Source organism: Hibiscus syriacus, unplaced genomic scaffold, assembly GCF_006381635.1.
Source record: "Hibiscus syriacus cultivar Baekdansim isolate YM2019G1 unplaced genomic scaffold, ASM638163v2 tig00110388_pilon, whole genome shotgun sequence".
Taxonomy (NCBI): Eukaryota; Viridiplantae; Streptophyta; class Magnoliopsida; order Malvales; family Malvaceae; genus Hibiscus; species Hibiscus syriacus.
In genome coordinates, this window is record NW_024062718.1 from 314,123 (window position 1) to 331,136 (window position 17,014).

The 17,014-nt window shown below is 36.7% G+C and overlaps 2 protein-coding genes and 1 pseudogene across 2 annotated transcripts; 1 reads left to right on the forward strand and 2 right to left on the reverse strand.

Moving 5' to 3' along the window:
* Positions 1–813: 813 nt before the first annotated feature.
* Positions 814–2,290, forward strand: LOC120122858 (fatty-acid-binding protein 1-like). The gene is made up of 4 exons (XM_039141901.1): positions 814–1,184; positions 1,367–1,607; positions 1,696–1,787; positions 1,894–2,290. The coding sequence occupies exons 1-4, from the start codon at positions 974–976 to the stop codon at positions 2,025–2,027; spliced, it is 678 nt and encodes a 225-aa protein (XP_038997832.1). The 5' UTR covers positions 814–973; the 3' UTR covers positions 2,028–2,290.
* Positions 2,291–4,122: 1,832 nt separating this feature from the next.
* LOC120122976 (40S ribosomal protein S17-like) lies at positions 4,123–4,831 on the reverse strand. Its single transcript, XM_039141998.1, has one exon. It carries the CDS (start codon positions 4,673–4,675, stop codon positions 4,319–4,321), a length of 357 nt encoding a protein of 118 aa, XP_038997929.1. The 5' UTR covers positions 4,676–4,831; the 3' UTR covers positions 4,123–4,318.
* Positions 4,832–11,518: 6,687 nt separating this feature from the next.
* Positions 11,519–15,478, reverse strand: LOC120123044 (annotated as a pseudogene).
* Between the last annotated feature and the right edge of the window lie 1,536 nt (positions 15,479–17,014).

The window sequence follows — 17,014 nt, forward strand, 5'->3', positions numbered from 1 at the left end:
TTTTAAATTATTTTAAACTCTACTCGTTTCTTTCATTATTTTGAATTTATTTTCATATTTAATTCATTGTAATTGATTTTTGAAAAACATTTTTTCATTTTTTTAGTAATTTATGGAAAATGACTTGCGGTTTGTTTTTTCATAAATTAATTTTTAAAATTTTAACTTCAAGTAAAAATAATCAAAATAATATTATTTTATGTATTTAATATTAATATAATATTTTAATATCATTTTAATAAATATATTAATTATTAATAAAATTAATTTTATCTATTAATTCTATAAAAGTACTATCATTAAATATATATTTAATAATTTTTAGAATTTAATATTTTTAATATAATATTTTTTTTTATCAAGCTAAGGTGATTACAAAGTAACATATGCTCTAAACACTCTTTCAACCATCTGACAACAAACATTCAATCACCCTTACAATTGTTGGTGTTCGAACCCGTGACCTCTAGGAACATCAACGATTCCTTTAACTACTGAGGTAAGTTGGTTCGTACTATTATAATAATATTTTTATTTTAATAAGTAATTGATATAATTAATAATATACTATTTTTATTTTAATAAAAACTTAACATAATTATACTATTTTTATTTTATAAAATATAATATTTTTAATACTTTCATTTATAAAATTGTATAAATAATATTTTAATAATAGTATTAACCTAAATAATATTAAATAAATTATTCTAGTATTCTAAAAATAATAATATTAAGTTGATTTCAAGACAGATAAATTTCCGGAAAATAGTTGCCTTTTTTATCTGATGCAGATAACAAGATGGCAATGCCTTTAAATTGCCAATTAAATGTGTTTTCTCATCTTCCCATCGCGTCTTCCTTCTATATAAATCCTTGGGGCTTCTCCTCAAATTTCCCAAGCTACAACATCATGATAAAACCGTCTTCATTGTTTTCTCATTCGGATTAAAACTTGTTTTTGAGGTTGACAATGGAAACCACTGTTGAGAATGTCATCCCCAATGGGAAGGAAACAGATGGAAGTGTTCAGGTGCCGAATAAACAAGAGGAAGTTGCAGTTGAAGTGGAGCCAAAGACTGGAGTTTCATTCCCGGTTAAATTGGATGATGGGAAACAATTGAACTGTGTTGGTGTCAGGAAGAAATCCATGCTTGGGTTGGGCATCAAGATTTACGGCTTTGGTAAAGTTTCTTCAAATTCCCAGATTCCTAATGCATGTAATTTCAACCTTTTGCATGGTGATCATTGGATAGTCAATGTGGTCAAGAGAAGAATTTGTTGGCTTTTTCAACCATGTGTTTGATCAATGTCCCAACTGAATATTGAAACTAAACATTCAATGGATTGATCAATGATTTTACAGGGATGTATGCAGACAATGAGACACTGAAGAACTTGTTGAAGTCGAAGATTGGGAAAGGCCTGGAAAAACTCAACAAGGAACTCTATCAATTGGTCATTGACAGTGATGTGGAAATGGTGGTAAGATTGGTGATTGTATTTTCTAGCCTTACCATGAGCATGGTAAGAAAGAACTTTGAGGAAGGTCTTGGAGCATCCATCAATAAACTAACTGGTGGAAAGAAGGACGAAGTAGCAAACAAGTACTCGAATTTTCGCTTTTCTTGAATCACCCGAGACCCGAGTAACATAAGATCATTACTTAAAATTACTTGTTTTTGTTGATGACAGACTCATGGGAGAAGCAACGGATAACATCAAGCTAACACCGGGTTCTCTTATTGAGATTTCTCGTCTTCCAGGCTATGTTCTCGAAACCAAGGGTGAGTGTTCGAAGGTGAAATTGTATTATTCTGATAACTGAATTCTTACTGTGTATAGCTATATGAAGAAATGTGACAAGAAGTTGTGTTTTTGAACGGTTTGCAGTGATGGGTGAAGTGATATCCAAGGTTGAGAGTGAGCTTCTCTGCAGGGCTTATATCAATTTGTATCTGGGAGATGATCCACTTGACAAGGATGCCAAAGATAAGTTTGGGAAGTCCATGATTTCTCTATTCTAGATATCTAGGTCTCGGAATAAGGCCGTTGATTAATAAAACCGATGATAATGCGAATGCAGCCGGCTATAAAATGTAGCTTTAATGTCAATTTAAGCCTTTGATTCTGCAGAACCTTTCTGCAGAAATTGATTGTTGAACTTAAAGATGTACTAAGGTTTCAATTCTAATTTATCGAATTCCGGAACTCATTTCTTTGAATTCTAATATATCTTACAGAGTGGTATGAGATATGTGTTTGAAATGGCTGTGAATATATATACATGCGATTGTGAACATATAGACTTGAGTTTTTCATCTTGTTTGATGCAATCGAATGAAAAGGGTTAGGAGGAGGCTGAAAATTTGTACATTTTCTTAGGAACCAAACAAAGAAGAAATACACACAATCTGCGTATAGTTGGCTCTATTCTAAGTCACAATTGGCTAAAAATAGCTCAAAAATCACAACTTGGACGTAGTAAAGAGCAGCAACCATTTCCAATGTTAAGCATGATGCATTTGCCTGGTTTGATAAGCTGCCCTTCCACCATTTCAACTTGATAATTCCACAGTAAATTGATTGCCAAAATCTTCATCTGTTTGAGACTCGTATCTTAGTCTAAACAAGTCCTAGGCCCTGCACTGATTACTGAGAATTTGTAAGTTGGCAAATTAACCATGTCTCCATTATCTAAACCCACCTTTTTGGCTTGAATTCTAAGCAATCTTTACCCCATATTTCTTCACTCCGTCCCATCGAATAGTATGAAATCAAGATCCATATGTTCCCTTTGACAGTCTCTCCAGCATTCAAGCAAGGGTAGACGCCATTGCTACACTCCATAATCTCTCAACTTGTCATCAAATAACCCCATTGATTGCATCTTCTGGTGCAATCTATAACTTGCTTCAACTCATCCACTGTCACGAGAAATCATCGAAGTTGACTGAAAAGGCGATCGCATTACTCGAAAAAATCATTTTTTGTCAGAGGATTCAATTTCTGACGGCAGGGATTGCTGATGCGATTCAGATTATAGTCGAGGCGATGGAAGACGGATTATACTCTATGATATTCAGCAGACCAACAAAACAACTAAGACAGCATCTGATATGCATATTCCAAGGGAACTAGATCACATTGAGAACACGGGGATAACAAGTTTAGTTGAATTGAGCATGCTCCAGTAGATTTGCAAGACAGCCACAGAGTACTCGCAAGAAGCAGAAGTCGGAAATGTCGAAGAGATTTATCCACGAGACCATGAAGGTGGTGGAGAAATAATAGCAAGACAATCCAGATGAAAAAATAACAGAGAAGTCTATATTGACACAAGATTCGATTCATCTGACAGTGTCGAAAACAGAGAGATGTGAAGAGATAAAGCTAATGCTTACCAAATTCTACTGGAAGAGAAACCAGAAAGCAATCTCCAGCTCCAGTAGATGCAGTGGAATAACGGAAGGAAGTGAAAACCTGAGACAAAAGTACTTCTGATACAAAGACTGGAGGCGATATATGCCTGGAAAAGGAAGAAAACAAGGATATAAAGGCTGGGGTGGAGCAAGGAACTATAGCTACTCAGGCTCCAGAAACAAAGTTAGATGGTACTAATTTAAACCTTAATAATTTCATGCATTATTTACTCGTTCCCTTTCTTTTTGTTTTGCTTTGATAATTTATTTATGAGCTCAAAAACCACTAACGTTTGGAGAAAATATGGCAGATTTCAGAGAACCCAGTTTCTCATTTTCAACATAGCAGCCAAGTACAGGGATTTAAATAGCGGTCCACTTTTGCAATAGCGCCAGCTATATAGCAATAGCAATGCAGTCCAATACCGTTACTGCATGACCGCAATGGCGCCAACTATTTCAACAGTCTTAACCAAAAAGACGACCTCAATTTAAATCCCTGGCCAAAAAATTAACATAGTAAACAAATTCCCTTTAACCAGAATATGGATTAATTAACTTGAAAAAGAAAATCCAAATTCAAATGCCAAATGAGAATCCTAAGTTATACTCTTAAATTCATCATTTCTATCTTTCAACAGCTAAAAACAAGCTTTGCTATATAAAACGAAATTCAAAGAGAAAATGAAATCGACGGGAATTAATTAAATAAGCTAACAACTAATATTATCCATTCCAGGAACCTTCGAAGGAAGTACACATAAAAGTTTATAAATTTCAGTAGCATTTAAAATACCAAAATGTTCTGCAATAAAAACACAAAACTCAAATACTGACCAAAATAAAACATAGCAAACTTAAGATGGAACCCGTCAAGTCCAATGAAAACCCACCTCTTAAAACCTCCTCCCGGGTCCACCACCGCGACCGAACCCGACTTGAGGAACTACAGCAACCGGGTCAACCTTAATAAGTCCAGGAATATCAGCCATTCCAAGAACCGAAAGCATGCCAAGAGTTTCCTTATCAACTTCTATTTGGTCAACCTTAATTGCCGATTCATCGGGGACGAAATCCATGCGACGCTCGCGCTCTTCTTCTTGGAGCTTCAACGAAATGCCACGAACCGGACCCTTCTGGATCCGTTTCATCAAATGGGTCGAGAACCCGGCGATCTTGTTTCGGAGCCTCTTCGATGGGATTATAGCCACTTCTTCGATAATCTTTTTGTTGGTGTGGAAATCGAGGGTCATGCGAGAGTATTACCGCTCGATAACCTGACGAGATGATTTCTTCACGGTCTTCGTGCGGACGCGGCCCATTGTTTTGATCAAATGACGCGGGTGCGTGGCTGGCTGGAGTTTCTGCTGCGAGGAAACTAAGAGAGTGAATGTTAGGGTTAGGGTTAGGGTTTTTATATATGAAAGGGAAACTTTTGGGTGGAGGCTCAGGTTTTATGGTTCGACTTGCTTCTCAGGTTTAGCTGAGCCCAACTGAAAGAAATCTCGGGGCTTTTTCAATAATGATTTTATAAAATTTGGAGTAGAATCTTATTAGAGCAAAGGATAAATATTTAAGACATCTATAGTGTATAATTTTAGATATAGTTGATAAATTAGATTATGATATATCATCAAAATTAATTTAGATATGTTTAATTCTAAAAGATTTTATATTTCTTTCTTGATTTTTTTATATTTTTTCATAACCGATAATAATATCAAATTTAAACTGCTTCCTCTTCAGACCACTAAAGCCAAACAAGAGAAGAAAAGAGACTAACGAACCCTCGCCTGAGCACCAATGGACCCTATTTGTTGGTAAATCGACTGGAAAAGACAGGCTAGAGCTAATATCATGTTATAAAACTCTTCAAGAGAAGAGTGGCAATATAGTATCTCCTTTGGGTTCGATACCTCTACCAATATTACAGGGTACGAGGCACTTATAGCAGAACTGGAGCTCATATTGGAACTGGATGTACAAAATCTTCTAATCTACATCAACTTTAAGTTGGTAGCCAAGCAGATGACGTGCGAAAATTGTTAAAAGTTTCAAAGTTTGGCAATTAACTTTGGAAAATGTTTTTTTTTAAAGTTTGGTAAATGTTTTTTTGAAAAATGTTTTTCAAAGTTTGGTAAAATTTTGGTAGATGTTTGTTGAAAATAGGAATGGGTAAATTCACTTTAGTCATTGCACTTTAGGGTATTTTCAAAGATTAGTCCCTAAGTTTCTACTATAAATACCCTTACCCATTTAGCTTCAAAATCATCCCAAAAATCATTTCTTTCTCCCAAAACTAGATAGCTTTCTTGTGAGTAGTGAGTGTTTTGTAAACACCTGTAAAAATTCTCTCTTAGTAAAAGATCTGCAGCAGTCCGGAGACGTAAGCAAAATTGGCTGAACTCCGTTATCAATTTCGGGTATTATTTTTCCGCTTTTATTTCGCATTCTCACTAATCTGGTTATAGGGAAATTACTTGTACTCGGTTTTTTTCCTAACAACTGGTATCAGAGCTTTTGGCTGTGAATATTGTCAATTTTTCTGCGATGTTACTATTCATTACTATTCACATGAATAGTGAATTTCGTGAATAGTGAAATTTCGGTCGGCGATACGAGTTTGTCGACGGTGGTGTTCTAATACACGGTGGTTCGCAAGAATTGTTAGAAACGATCCAAAAGAAGCCAGATTCGAGTGGAAGCGATGGCTGCAGACGAAGGGAAGGTGAAAATTGAAAAGTTCGATGGTGCGGACTTTGGCTTTTGGAAGATGCAGATTGAAGATTTTCTGTACCAGAAAAATCTTTATCAACCTCTCTCAGGAAAGCAACCAGATGGCATGAAGAATGAAGACTGGGCTCTTCTCGACCGACAAGCCCTCGGAGTCATCCGACTGACGTTGTCCCGAAATGTTGCTTTCAACATAGCAAAGGAAAAGACCACGGCGGGTCTTATGGCGGCTCTCTCCAGTATGTATGAGAAGCCATCGGCCTCAAACAAAGTTCATTTGATGAGGCGATTATTCAATTTGCGGATGACGGAAGGGGCATCGGTGGCACAACACCTAAATGAACTCAACACAATCACAACCCAGTTGAGTTCAGTGGAAATTGAGTTCGATGATGAAGTTCGAGCTTTAATTCTCTTATCATCTCTACCAGACAGTTGGAATGCTACTGTTACAGCAGTCAGCAGTTCGTCGGGAAACAACAAATTAAAATTCGACGATGTTCGGGATCTGGTACTGAGTGAAGAAATTCGACGGAGAGAATCGGGTGAAGCATCAACCTCCTCAGCCTTGCACACGGAGTCTAGAGGAAGAACTTCAGAAAGATATTCAAATCGTGGTATATCAAAATCCAGACGGGAAAAATCTAGAACGGGAAAGAAAGATTTTACCTGTTATAATTGTGGCAAGAAAGGTCACTTTAAAAGAGATTGCCGAGCACTGAAGAAAGATACCGGTGCACAGGAATCTGCCAACGTGACAGAGGAGACAGGTGATGCCATGATTCTAAGCGTCAACAGTCCGATTGAATCATGGATCTTGGATTCAGGGGCATCTTTCCACTCCACCCCATGCCAAGAAATCATGGAGAACTATGTCAGTGGTGATTTTGGGAAGGTTCATCTTGCTGATGATGAAACCTTAAAGATCGTCGGAAAAGGAGACATCCGACTAAAGTTGCCAAACCAGACCACCTGGAAGCTGACAGGAGTGAGACATATTCCTGGCCTCAAAAGAAATCTGATTTCTGTTGGACAGCTTGATGGAGAAGGATATAGCACAACCTTTTCAGGCTGTGAATGGAAGATTACCAAAGGAGCACTCGTCATTGCTCGTGGTAAGAAGACTGGTACTCTCTATGTAACCTCAAATTTAGAGAATATCATTGCAGTAGCAGATGCTGATGGAAAATCAAACCTATGGCACCAAAGGCTTGGCCATATGAGCGAGAAAGGGATGAAGACACTTTTGTCAAAAGGGAAGCTGCCGGATCTAAAGAATGTAGATGTCGGACTATGCGAGGATTGCATCTTTGGCAAACAAAAGAAAGTCAGTTTTGCAAAGATTGGCAAGACACCCAAGGCAGAAAGGTTAGAATTGATTCATACTGATGTATGGGGACCATCCCCAGTTCCATCTCTTGCAGGCTCACTATATTATGTCACCTTCATCGATGATTCAACAAGGAAGGTGTGGGTTTATTTTCTGAATAAGAAATCAGAAGTCTTTGATACCTTCAGAAAATGGAAGGCCATGGTGGAAAATGAGACTGGTTTGAAAGTCAAGCGGTTGAGGTCTGACAATGGAGGAGAATACAGAGACAGTAGATTCAGATATTTATGCGCAAACAATGGGATCAAGATGGAGACAACAGTTCCCATAACACCGCAGCAGAATGGCGTAGCAGAGTGCATGAACAGAACTCTGAATGAACGTGCCAGAAGCATGAGGATACATGCCGGATTGCCCAAATTTCTATGGGCTGAAGCTATCAACACTGCAGCTTACTTGATCAATCGTGGGCCCTCAGTTCCTTTGGATGGCAGAATACCAGAGGAAGCTTGGAGCAAGAAAGAAATAAACCTTTCATACTTAAGAGTGTTTGGTTGTATTTCTTATGTACACATAAACTCTGCTGAAAGAAGTAAACTTGATGCCAAGTCCAACAAATGCGTCTTTGTTGGTTACGGTGGTGATGAGTTCGGTTACCGGTTTTGGGACTACGAATATCGAAAGATCATCAGAAGCAGAGACGTCATTTTCAATAAAAATGTGATGTACAAAGATAGGTCAACCGCAGAATCAAGTAATACCGAAGCTGAAACAAAGGAATTTGCTGAGTTCGAGGAGATTTCTGGAAATGATGTTCAGATCAATCCTGAAGCAGTTCAAGAAGAACCAGGCACACCAGAACTGAGACGCTCCTCCAGAATTCCTAAACCAACCCAACGGTATTCTCCTTCTTTACACTACTTGTTGCTGACTGACAATGGTGAACCAGAGTGCTATGATGAAGCAATGCAAGTGGAGGATTCAGTCAAGTGGGAGTCTTCCATGAAAGATGAGGTGGACTCGCTTATGTCAAATCAGACATGGGAATTAGCTGAATTACCACCAGGCAAGAAAGCGCTCCACAACAAGTGGATTTACAGGATCAAAGAAGAGCACGATGGGAGCAAACGCTACAAAGCAAGATTGGTTGTCAAAGGCTTTCAGCAAAAAGAAGGTATTGACTACAATGAAATTTTCTCTCCAGTCGTAAAATTGTCTACAATCAGACTGGTGTTGAAAATTGTAGCTGCAGAGAATTTACATCTTGAGCAGTTAGATGTAAAGACAGCTTTCCTTCATGGTGATTTAGAGGAAGAAATCTATATGAGGCAGCCAGAAGGCTTCATAGAGGCAGACAAGAAAAACCTGGTATGCAGGTTGAAGAAGAGCTTGTATGGTTTAAAACAAGCTCCTAGACAGTGGTACAAGAAGTTCGATAGCTTCATGAGTAGCAGTGGTTTTATCAGATGCCAAGCAGATCATTGTTGCTACATCAAGAGGTTCGACAACAGCTTCATTATTTTATTGTACGTTGATGACATGCTCGTTGCAGGCTCAGACATGCAAGAGATTATACACTTGAAGCAAAAATTGTCGAAGCAGTTTGCTATGAAGGATCTGGGCGCTGCAAAGCAGATTCTTGGGATGAGGATCAAGAGAGACACAAATTCGGGGACTTTGATGTTATCACAGGCTGAGTACATCAACAAAGTACTCTCCAGGTTCAACATGCAAGATGCTAAACCAGTAAGTACACCTTTAGGTGTTCATTTCAGACTCTCCAAAGACCAATCACCAAAGACGGAGGAAGAACGTGCACACATGGTGAAGGTGCCGTATGCCTCAGCAATTGGAAGTCTGATGTATGCCATGGTTTGTACCAGACCAGATATTGCTCATGCAGTGGGAGCTGTTAGCAGGTACATGAATAATCCGGGCAAGGTACACTGGGAAGCAGTCAAATAGATCCTCAGATATCTTCGGGGTACCACAAACAAAGGACTTTGTTTCAAAGGTGGAGATATGATACTGACAGGCTATGTAGATGCTGACTTAGCCGGAAATGTCGACATCAGAAGGAGCACTACAGGGTATGTCTATACTCTAGGAGGAACTGCAGTGAGTTGGGTTTCTCAACTACAGAAGATAGTTGCTCTCTCCACAACTGAAGCAGAATATGTCGCTGTTACGGAAGCCAGCAAGGAGATGGTTTGGCTCCAAAGTTTCTTGGAAGAGTTAGGAAAGAAACAAGAAAACAATATCTTGTATTGCGACAGTCAAAGTGCTATCCATCTAGCAAAGAATCCGTCTTTTCATTCCAGGACAAAGCACATACAATTGAGATATCATTTTATCCGGTCTCTTCTGGAAGATGGGATTTTGAAACTTGAAAAGATTAGTGGAGCTCAAAATCCGGCAGACATGTTGACAAAGACGGTGACTACGGACAAACTGAAGTTGTGTTCAACTTCAGTTGGCATGCTAGAATAACAAGACCAGACATGCTGCTGCATTGATCGAGGTGTGAAGACATATTAAAATCAGTCTTCAAGTGGGAGATTGTTAAAAGTTTCAAAGTTTGGCAACCAACTTTGGAAAATGTTTTTTTCAAAGTTTGGTAAATGTTTCTTTGAAAAATGTTTTTCAAAGTTTGGTAAAATTTTGGTAGATGTTTGTTGAAAATAGGAATGGGTAAATTCACTTTAGTCATTGCACTTTAGGGTATTTTCAAAGATTAGTCCCTAAGTTTCTACTATAAATACCCTTACCCATTTAGCTTCAAAATCATCCCAAAAAATCATTTCTTTCTCCCAAAACTAGAGAGCTTTCTTGTGAGTAGTGAGTGTTTTGTAAACACCTGTAAAATTTCTCTCTTAGTAAAAGATCTGCAGCAGTCCGGAGACGTAAGCAAAATTGGCTGAACTCCGTTATCAATTTCGGGTATTATTTTTCCGCTTTTATTTCGCATTCTCACTAATCTGGTTATAGGGAAATTACTTGTACTCGGTTTTTTTCCTAACAAAAATGAGGTAAATGATCTCACCCTTCTCCGGTATCATCAGATGGAAACCTACTTGATGGGAAAATTGAAGAACACGTACCTCCAACGGAATGTCAAGGCAGAGAACTTCCGCGTTGATGCTTTGTCTCAAGACTAATAATTTCAGAAATTAGAGAGAGAGAATATACTGCTGGAATACAAAGCCTATCCAAACAATACCCAGACGCAAGTCATGTGCTCAGAGGAAGGATCAAATTAGATAACCCCTATCGTCAAGTACCATCTCAAATGTAGAAGAATCAGATGACCCCAAAGAAGGAATTAAACTAGCAATGAGGTTGTCAGCTACGTCTTAATTGGTATTGTATAGAAGTTTCTCTCAACATCTCTTCCGTTGCTTGTGTTTCTATAAAGCCTTTACGTTCTCCATGAGATACAAGAGAAAGTATATGCGGATACCAACCACATTGGGGGGAAGGCTACTGACACAAAAGGTCCTCCGACAAGGTTTTTATTGGGCCGCCATTCATAAAGATGCTTTGAACATCGGGATCAAGTGTGAACCTTGTCAAAAGTATTCATCAATCCTCAAGACACTAACTGATTGTTTGCAGAATATTTCAAGCACTTGACCCTTCGTCAGTCGAAGAATGAATATTCTAGGACCTTTTTCGAAAGAAATTCATTATTAGATATTTGTTATTGCACCCTTATATTCAGCTTTCAAATGCCCTGAATCAAATTCTTTCCCCAAATTATAAGCTTATAAAGGTTAAAAAAGCAATTAAATTTGCATTTCACACAAGCCAGATTCAGATTTTAATTCAAATAACCTCACAAAATAAAAAGAACTCTACTTAATGTAAGGAATAGGAAAAGGTAAAGAAAATTAAATCAAGGATGATTAGTTATTTTCCCTTATTGGATTTTTCAATCGATTTTTCCCTTCATTTTTTTAACAGTTTTTATTTAACAAAATTAGCTTCTTCAAAATTATGGTTCTCTGATTTTGGTATTCCATGGCAGATTTGCAACAAGGAAATATGAATCTAGTTTTTCCTTTATCGTCTCAAACCATAACTTAACAAAATTTATGCCAATTACAACGATATCAGGCAATGCGCGCAACTTAGAATCACTAATAACTTTTAACTATATTTGTAATCAAACAATATTAAAGATTAAAATAGACTCAAGAATGTTGAGCTTTTTTATGTTTCTTCTCCAATTTCTGAGCTGCATCAATGTTCCTCTTCCGCTCCTCGAGTCTTTCGACATGATCCTTCTTTCGTTGCTTGCCAATCTGATCAAGGAGAAATACAGTCGAGTCAAAACGAAGATGAAATTCCGGTTAATGAAGCACAAAGATATTGTAGCTGTTAATTATAACCTATGTTGCACACACACTCGGGTTTCTTTAAAATATGCATTCGACACATGTTCAAACAATTATATACCCATGTTAAATGCATAATGTATCCAACACTCATCCGATCCCAATAACATGAACTTTAACCATCATCCCCTCCCCTCCCATCCCTTATTCTTTTCTACAAATTAGAGAAAATATGTACAAAGTTTTAAAATATTGTTTACCGGGAACTACAGTCCGCTATAATGGAATCAATACCAAATAAATCTCTGCTGGACAACTTTCAAAGCAAAAGGTAAACAATAATAAAGCTATGATAAGAGTGAAAGTCGGACACTCCTGAATCGTGACAAAAAGCAATCATAATAAAGTCCAATGAAGTTACCTCAATGGCTTCTGCAAGCCTCCTCTTTTTACGTGACATCATGAGTCTTGATGGATCCTTGACACTTGGTTCTTCTACATCAGGAAGAAATTGTTCCTTAGACTCGGTGTCCTCAGAGTTCAGCTTATTTATACTTGAGATACCCTGAAGTTCCATTTTCAATAAGCTTACAGTCAATAGGGGCAAACATGGACTTCAAAGTAATATCCCATGTAGCATGTAATTTTTAACTCTCTATTGTGTATTGTGTTTCTGATAACTCCACCACAACATACCTGTCGCTTCTTCTCAGCAGCTTCCATAGCCTCTGTTCTATTGACACCCTTCTGCCAACATATTTTGAGAGCTGTCCAAGTCATCATTTCCCATACCAGGCAAAGGTTTAATATCACTTTTTGCAGCAGCCTGTAGTTGTTTAATGGTCTTGGCATAATCAGGAACATAACCTTCAGCCTCATCATCGACAAAAGGCGAAAGATGTGGAGGTGGGTTCCTATTAGCAAAGACAGCAATATTGCACACTGATAGCATTGACATATCAAGATAATATTCCAACTTCAATAACAATTAAATGATCATATTGATTCAAGGGGGTATGCTCACTATGAATTATATCAAATGAAGAAACCAAATTAGAAAATGAGAGCCAGAGGTCATTCATTGAATCATTACAAAAGCAAAGAAGTTTAACACTCGGAAAAGAAACATATTTCAAGAGTAAGTTTCCAAAATTTACCTCCCAACCATATATGGTTCAGTTAGCAAGATGATCCGTGCATTTACACAGTCATAAACCCACTGTGGTTGAACTTATTCTCTTGAAAGGTAAACATGTCCTTGGGATGGTCTGTCCACAATCTACACAAACAAAAGCAGCAACAATTTCCAAAACCAAAACCCCCAGGTAAATGCAAATCTCACATACGGTCTGTTTATTAGTGCACCTGATGAGTAATGCTATCATTAGCTTCATAAAACGGAGCTCCATCTCCTTCCCAAGAAACAAAACCTCCAAAAGCAGGAACGACGAAAAGCAAGGACTCTCTCGGAATCTGAACATGAAGAGTATTAGAAACTATTCCAACACAAATGAACTACCATAAAGAAATGGAAGCCACTTGTACTTCTATTCTTGTGTTCATCAAATTGATAAACAAAACGGAAGCAAAACTACACTTCTTGATAGAAAATTTCAGCCAGGAAGAATTGAACTCGCCTCACGACTCAAGAAAAACTACTTGTTTTGAAAAAGATTTTTACAGTCCCTGATAGCTCCATCTTCTTTCACTGGATGCATCTTGAACAAGGTGCATCAGTGCACCAGGTTCATTGGCAGGCAGTTGATGCTGAAGTTGAGCAAGATTTAAGTTAGATTCCTCCTGCTCTTGCTCCGAACTAGATGAACCAGCAACTTGAGGTTCTTGAACAGAAGCTCTGTGGTTAGCATCAAAATACCTTGATAATGCATAGAGATCTGCAGTATTCAGAAACAAAAAACACTATTATAGACAGCCAGAAGGAAGAAATTAACAAGAATTATTCACAGTCACCACTTAAAATGCATAATTTAGAAAGAATGTGCAAGTTTCATTACAGAACTTGAGTAATAAAGCAAACCTGCAGCAAGAGCTTCCAACCGAGGATCCAAAATAGGAGGATACTTCACATTTATGAAATGATAAAGTTGAAAATTGACAAAGCCAAGAAGTGTCTGCACCCAAAAAAAATAAAATCCAACCAATGAAGAAACTAGCAGATAACAACATATTTGGGGATAAAGTAGCTTGAAACAGTTTGCAAAAACTTGATTATGAAAGTAGCAAGGTAATATTGGAGGAAGACTAGAAAAAAATAAGAAGGAACAGCTCCTCTATTCACGCTTGGCTTAAGCTTATTTTACCCAAATTTCTCAGGCTTTATGACACACCTTCCACCTTTTTGACCATGACAATCAATAATAAAAAGACCATGTATGTATTTAGACACAAACTTGGATGGAGATAGAGAGATGTAACCTCATAAAATTCCAAGAATGTTAACATGACATTGAAGTCAATATCATTAGTCAATACTTGTTGCCGTGCAAGCGGTGCTAACCATGTGATTTTTTTACCATCAACTTCGGCCTGCACAGGAAAGAGAATAATCTTAAACAACATGATTAATAGCAACAGTAGAAAGAAACAGTCTTATAACCAACCAGAAACATAACAATTAACAACATAATGTTGTAGTACCTGATAATATATACCCTTTACAGCCACAAAAATCTTCCGCAATTTATGGGTGCGAGAAATGTAAGCTTGCCATTCATGACAACCTGACAAAGGACCAAGAATAGCAGGACAAGGGATGTAACTGGTAGGATTCTAGAAGGTATCAATAAACGTATATGTTCCTGTCTTCTTTCTCACTTAAAAAAAAAGGCAACCTACGACAATTATGGATACGCTTCACTTCAATTTTAAGCCTATCAATGGCAGGCAACATTGCAAACAGGTGCATCATTGTAAGAGGATCATCCAAATCTCTAAGTGCGTCAATAAATGTCGGATACCTAAAATACCAATCATATCATAGATACTCAATAATTCATATAAATACCAATGACAGGAAATAAAAAGCATAAATACTGATTAACAAACCTATCACGGATGACCACGTCAAGCTTGTAAGAAGGTGCACGTGACATAAAAAGCTTTGCTAACTCACCATTCTTTTTTGCTTCAGTCAGCATACGACAAGTAGCAAAACTGGCAACCAAATGCCGCCGGATGAACTAATCTCAGCTTAACGAAACTCAATAGTTTCTTATCTAATTAATCTAAGAATCTAGAAATAATGTGCAGATGTGATTATAGAATGTAAATAAAGGAAGCTGGAGCCTGGAATCAATAAACATTCAAAAGTAGGAAGAGGAGATGAACCTGAAATCCCAGAGGCTAACTTGAAGGATTTTAATAGCCTGTGACCTCGTCACATATCTCGCTGCATTCCCTTCCTTTTTCTTTCCCTGCAAAATTTCACCAGAATGCACCAGGTTAAAGTGAGAAGGTCTATAACTTCTACCGGAGGGATAGCACAACGCACCAGGTTAAAGTGTCGAGTCGAAGCAAGTTTCGCAAGCCACTCTATTGCAAGATCTTGGAATCCATTTAAAACGCACCTCGCAACAATAGTTGCATAAACCTGCTGTCGCTTGAACGAGAGGAGGCTGACTACAGGCGGAGTTCATTTCAGTCAACATCCTTATCACTTAGGAGCTATCAGATTGAACAAAGGAGACTTGTGCAACTAGTGCTCCGAGTAAGAAGGCCTTCATAAATACCGCAAAGCTTGGTTTGAAGATCGAGTTTATACCAATATTTTTGCTGAAACCAATAATCCAAACTCCATCCGAATTCCGTATAGTGCCTCAGACCCTCTTTCTCTTGAAGACAACGACATAATTTCATCTAACACAACCAGCCAGTAGATAGTTTAGGCCATGCGATTTTATCTATTTAATATTAATATAATATTTTAATATCATTTTTAGAAAATATTAATTATTAAAATATTAATAACCTTTTTCAATTAGTCAACTCACTATTAACATTTTGGTACATATCCAAGCTCAAATAAAAAGTTTTGATTCAAATTACTTCAGAAATAAAGTTATAAGAAGCAAGCTCAACAGAAAGATCGGTACAGAATGAAACCAGAAAAACATAAATCTAAAGTACAAATGGGTAACAAAAATTTTAGTTACATGAAAAGATGAATGTTGGCTTGAGCAATCTTCGTCAACATGAAAAAGATGGTGATATTTGATCGGGGTTTTAAGTGTTAATCACTTTAAAGGTCAAACATTAGAATTATAAAATGACTTACCCTTTTTCCTTGACATGTTATTTTACAAGATAAATGAGATCATTTTCTTTTTACTGTGAAATATTTTTCATTAATTAATGATTTTTCTTTGAATCAAACACGAGAAAACTATGAAAATATTTTTTGTAAAATATTCTCCTCTGATCAAATAGAGCCAAAATTGTATCTCAATATGTATATAGTATTTTAGTATAATCTCAACCAAATTATTAATCATTGACATTTAATAAAATTAACAATCAATTGGTTAGTGGATTGAGACACTAAATCCCTTAAGAAATATCAAGAGCTCGAATTTTAAAATTGTAAATGAAAAAAATCAAATTAAGAGGACCACCCTCATAATTAACTCCTATGATACTTTATCTGAATTAGTCAATTACTAGACCGAAGAACAATAATTATATATAAAATCGTTAACATTTAATAAAAAATGATATAACGATTAAAAAACTCAATATAATCATATATTTGATCAAATCATTAAATAATTTATAATTGATAATATATAATATTGTTCTTGTATCTTAATATTAAAAAATTAATAAAATTTATTTTGAATTCAAATATTTTATATATTTTAACTTAATTTCATACTTTAATTTAAACAAATAATATTTAACTTAATAAATAAAATAAAAAGAGGAGATAACACTTAAAGTTTAGGCAAAACCCAGATGTCCCTGCATCCAAATCACAACACACCAATTTTGCAGAACCGTCATTTAATTTTGACAAACAAAAAATGTTTTTTTCCTTATTGTTTAAGTGTTAGGCACATGAATCAAATGCAACTTGTTCCCCATGCAATTGTCATGCCCTCAGAATCTTCAAGCCCAAATTGTCGCAATATCATAGTTAAGGTCTGACAGGAGTGCGACCTTAGATATTTCTTGAC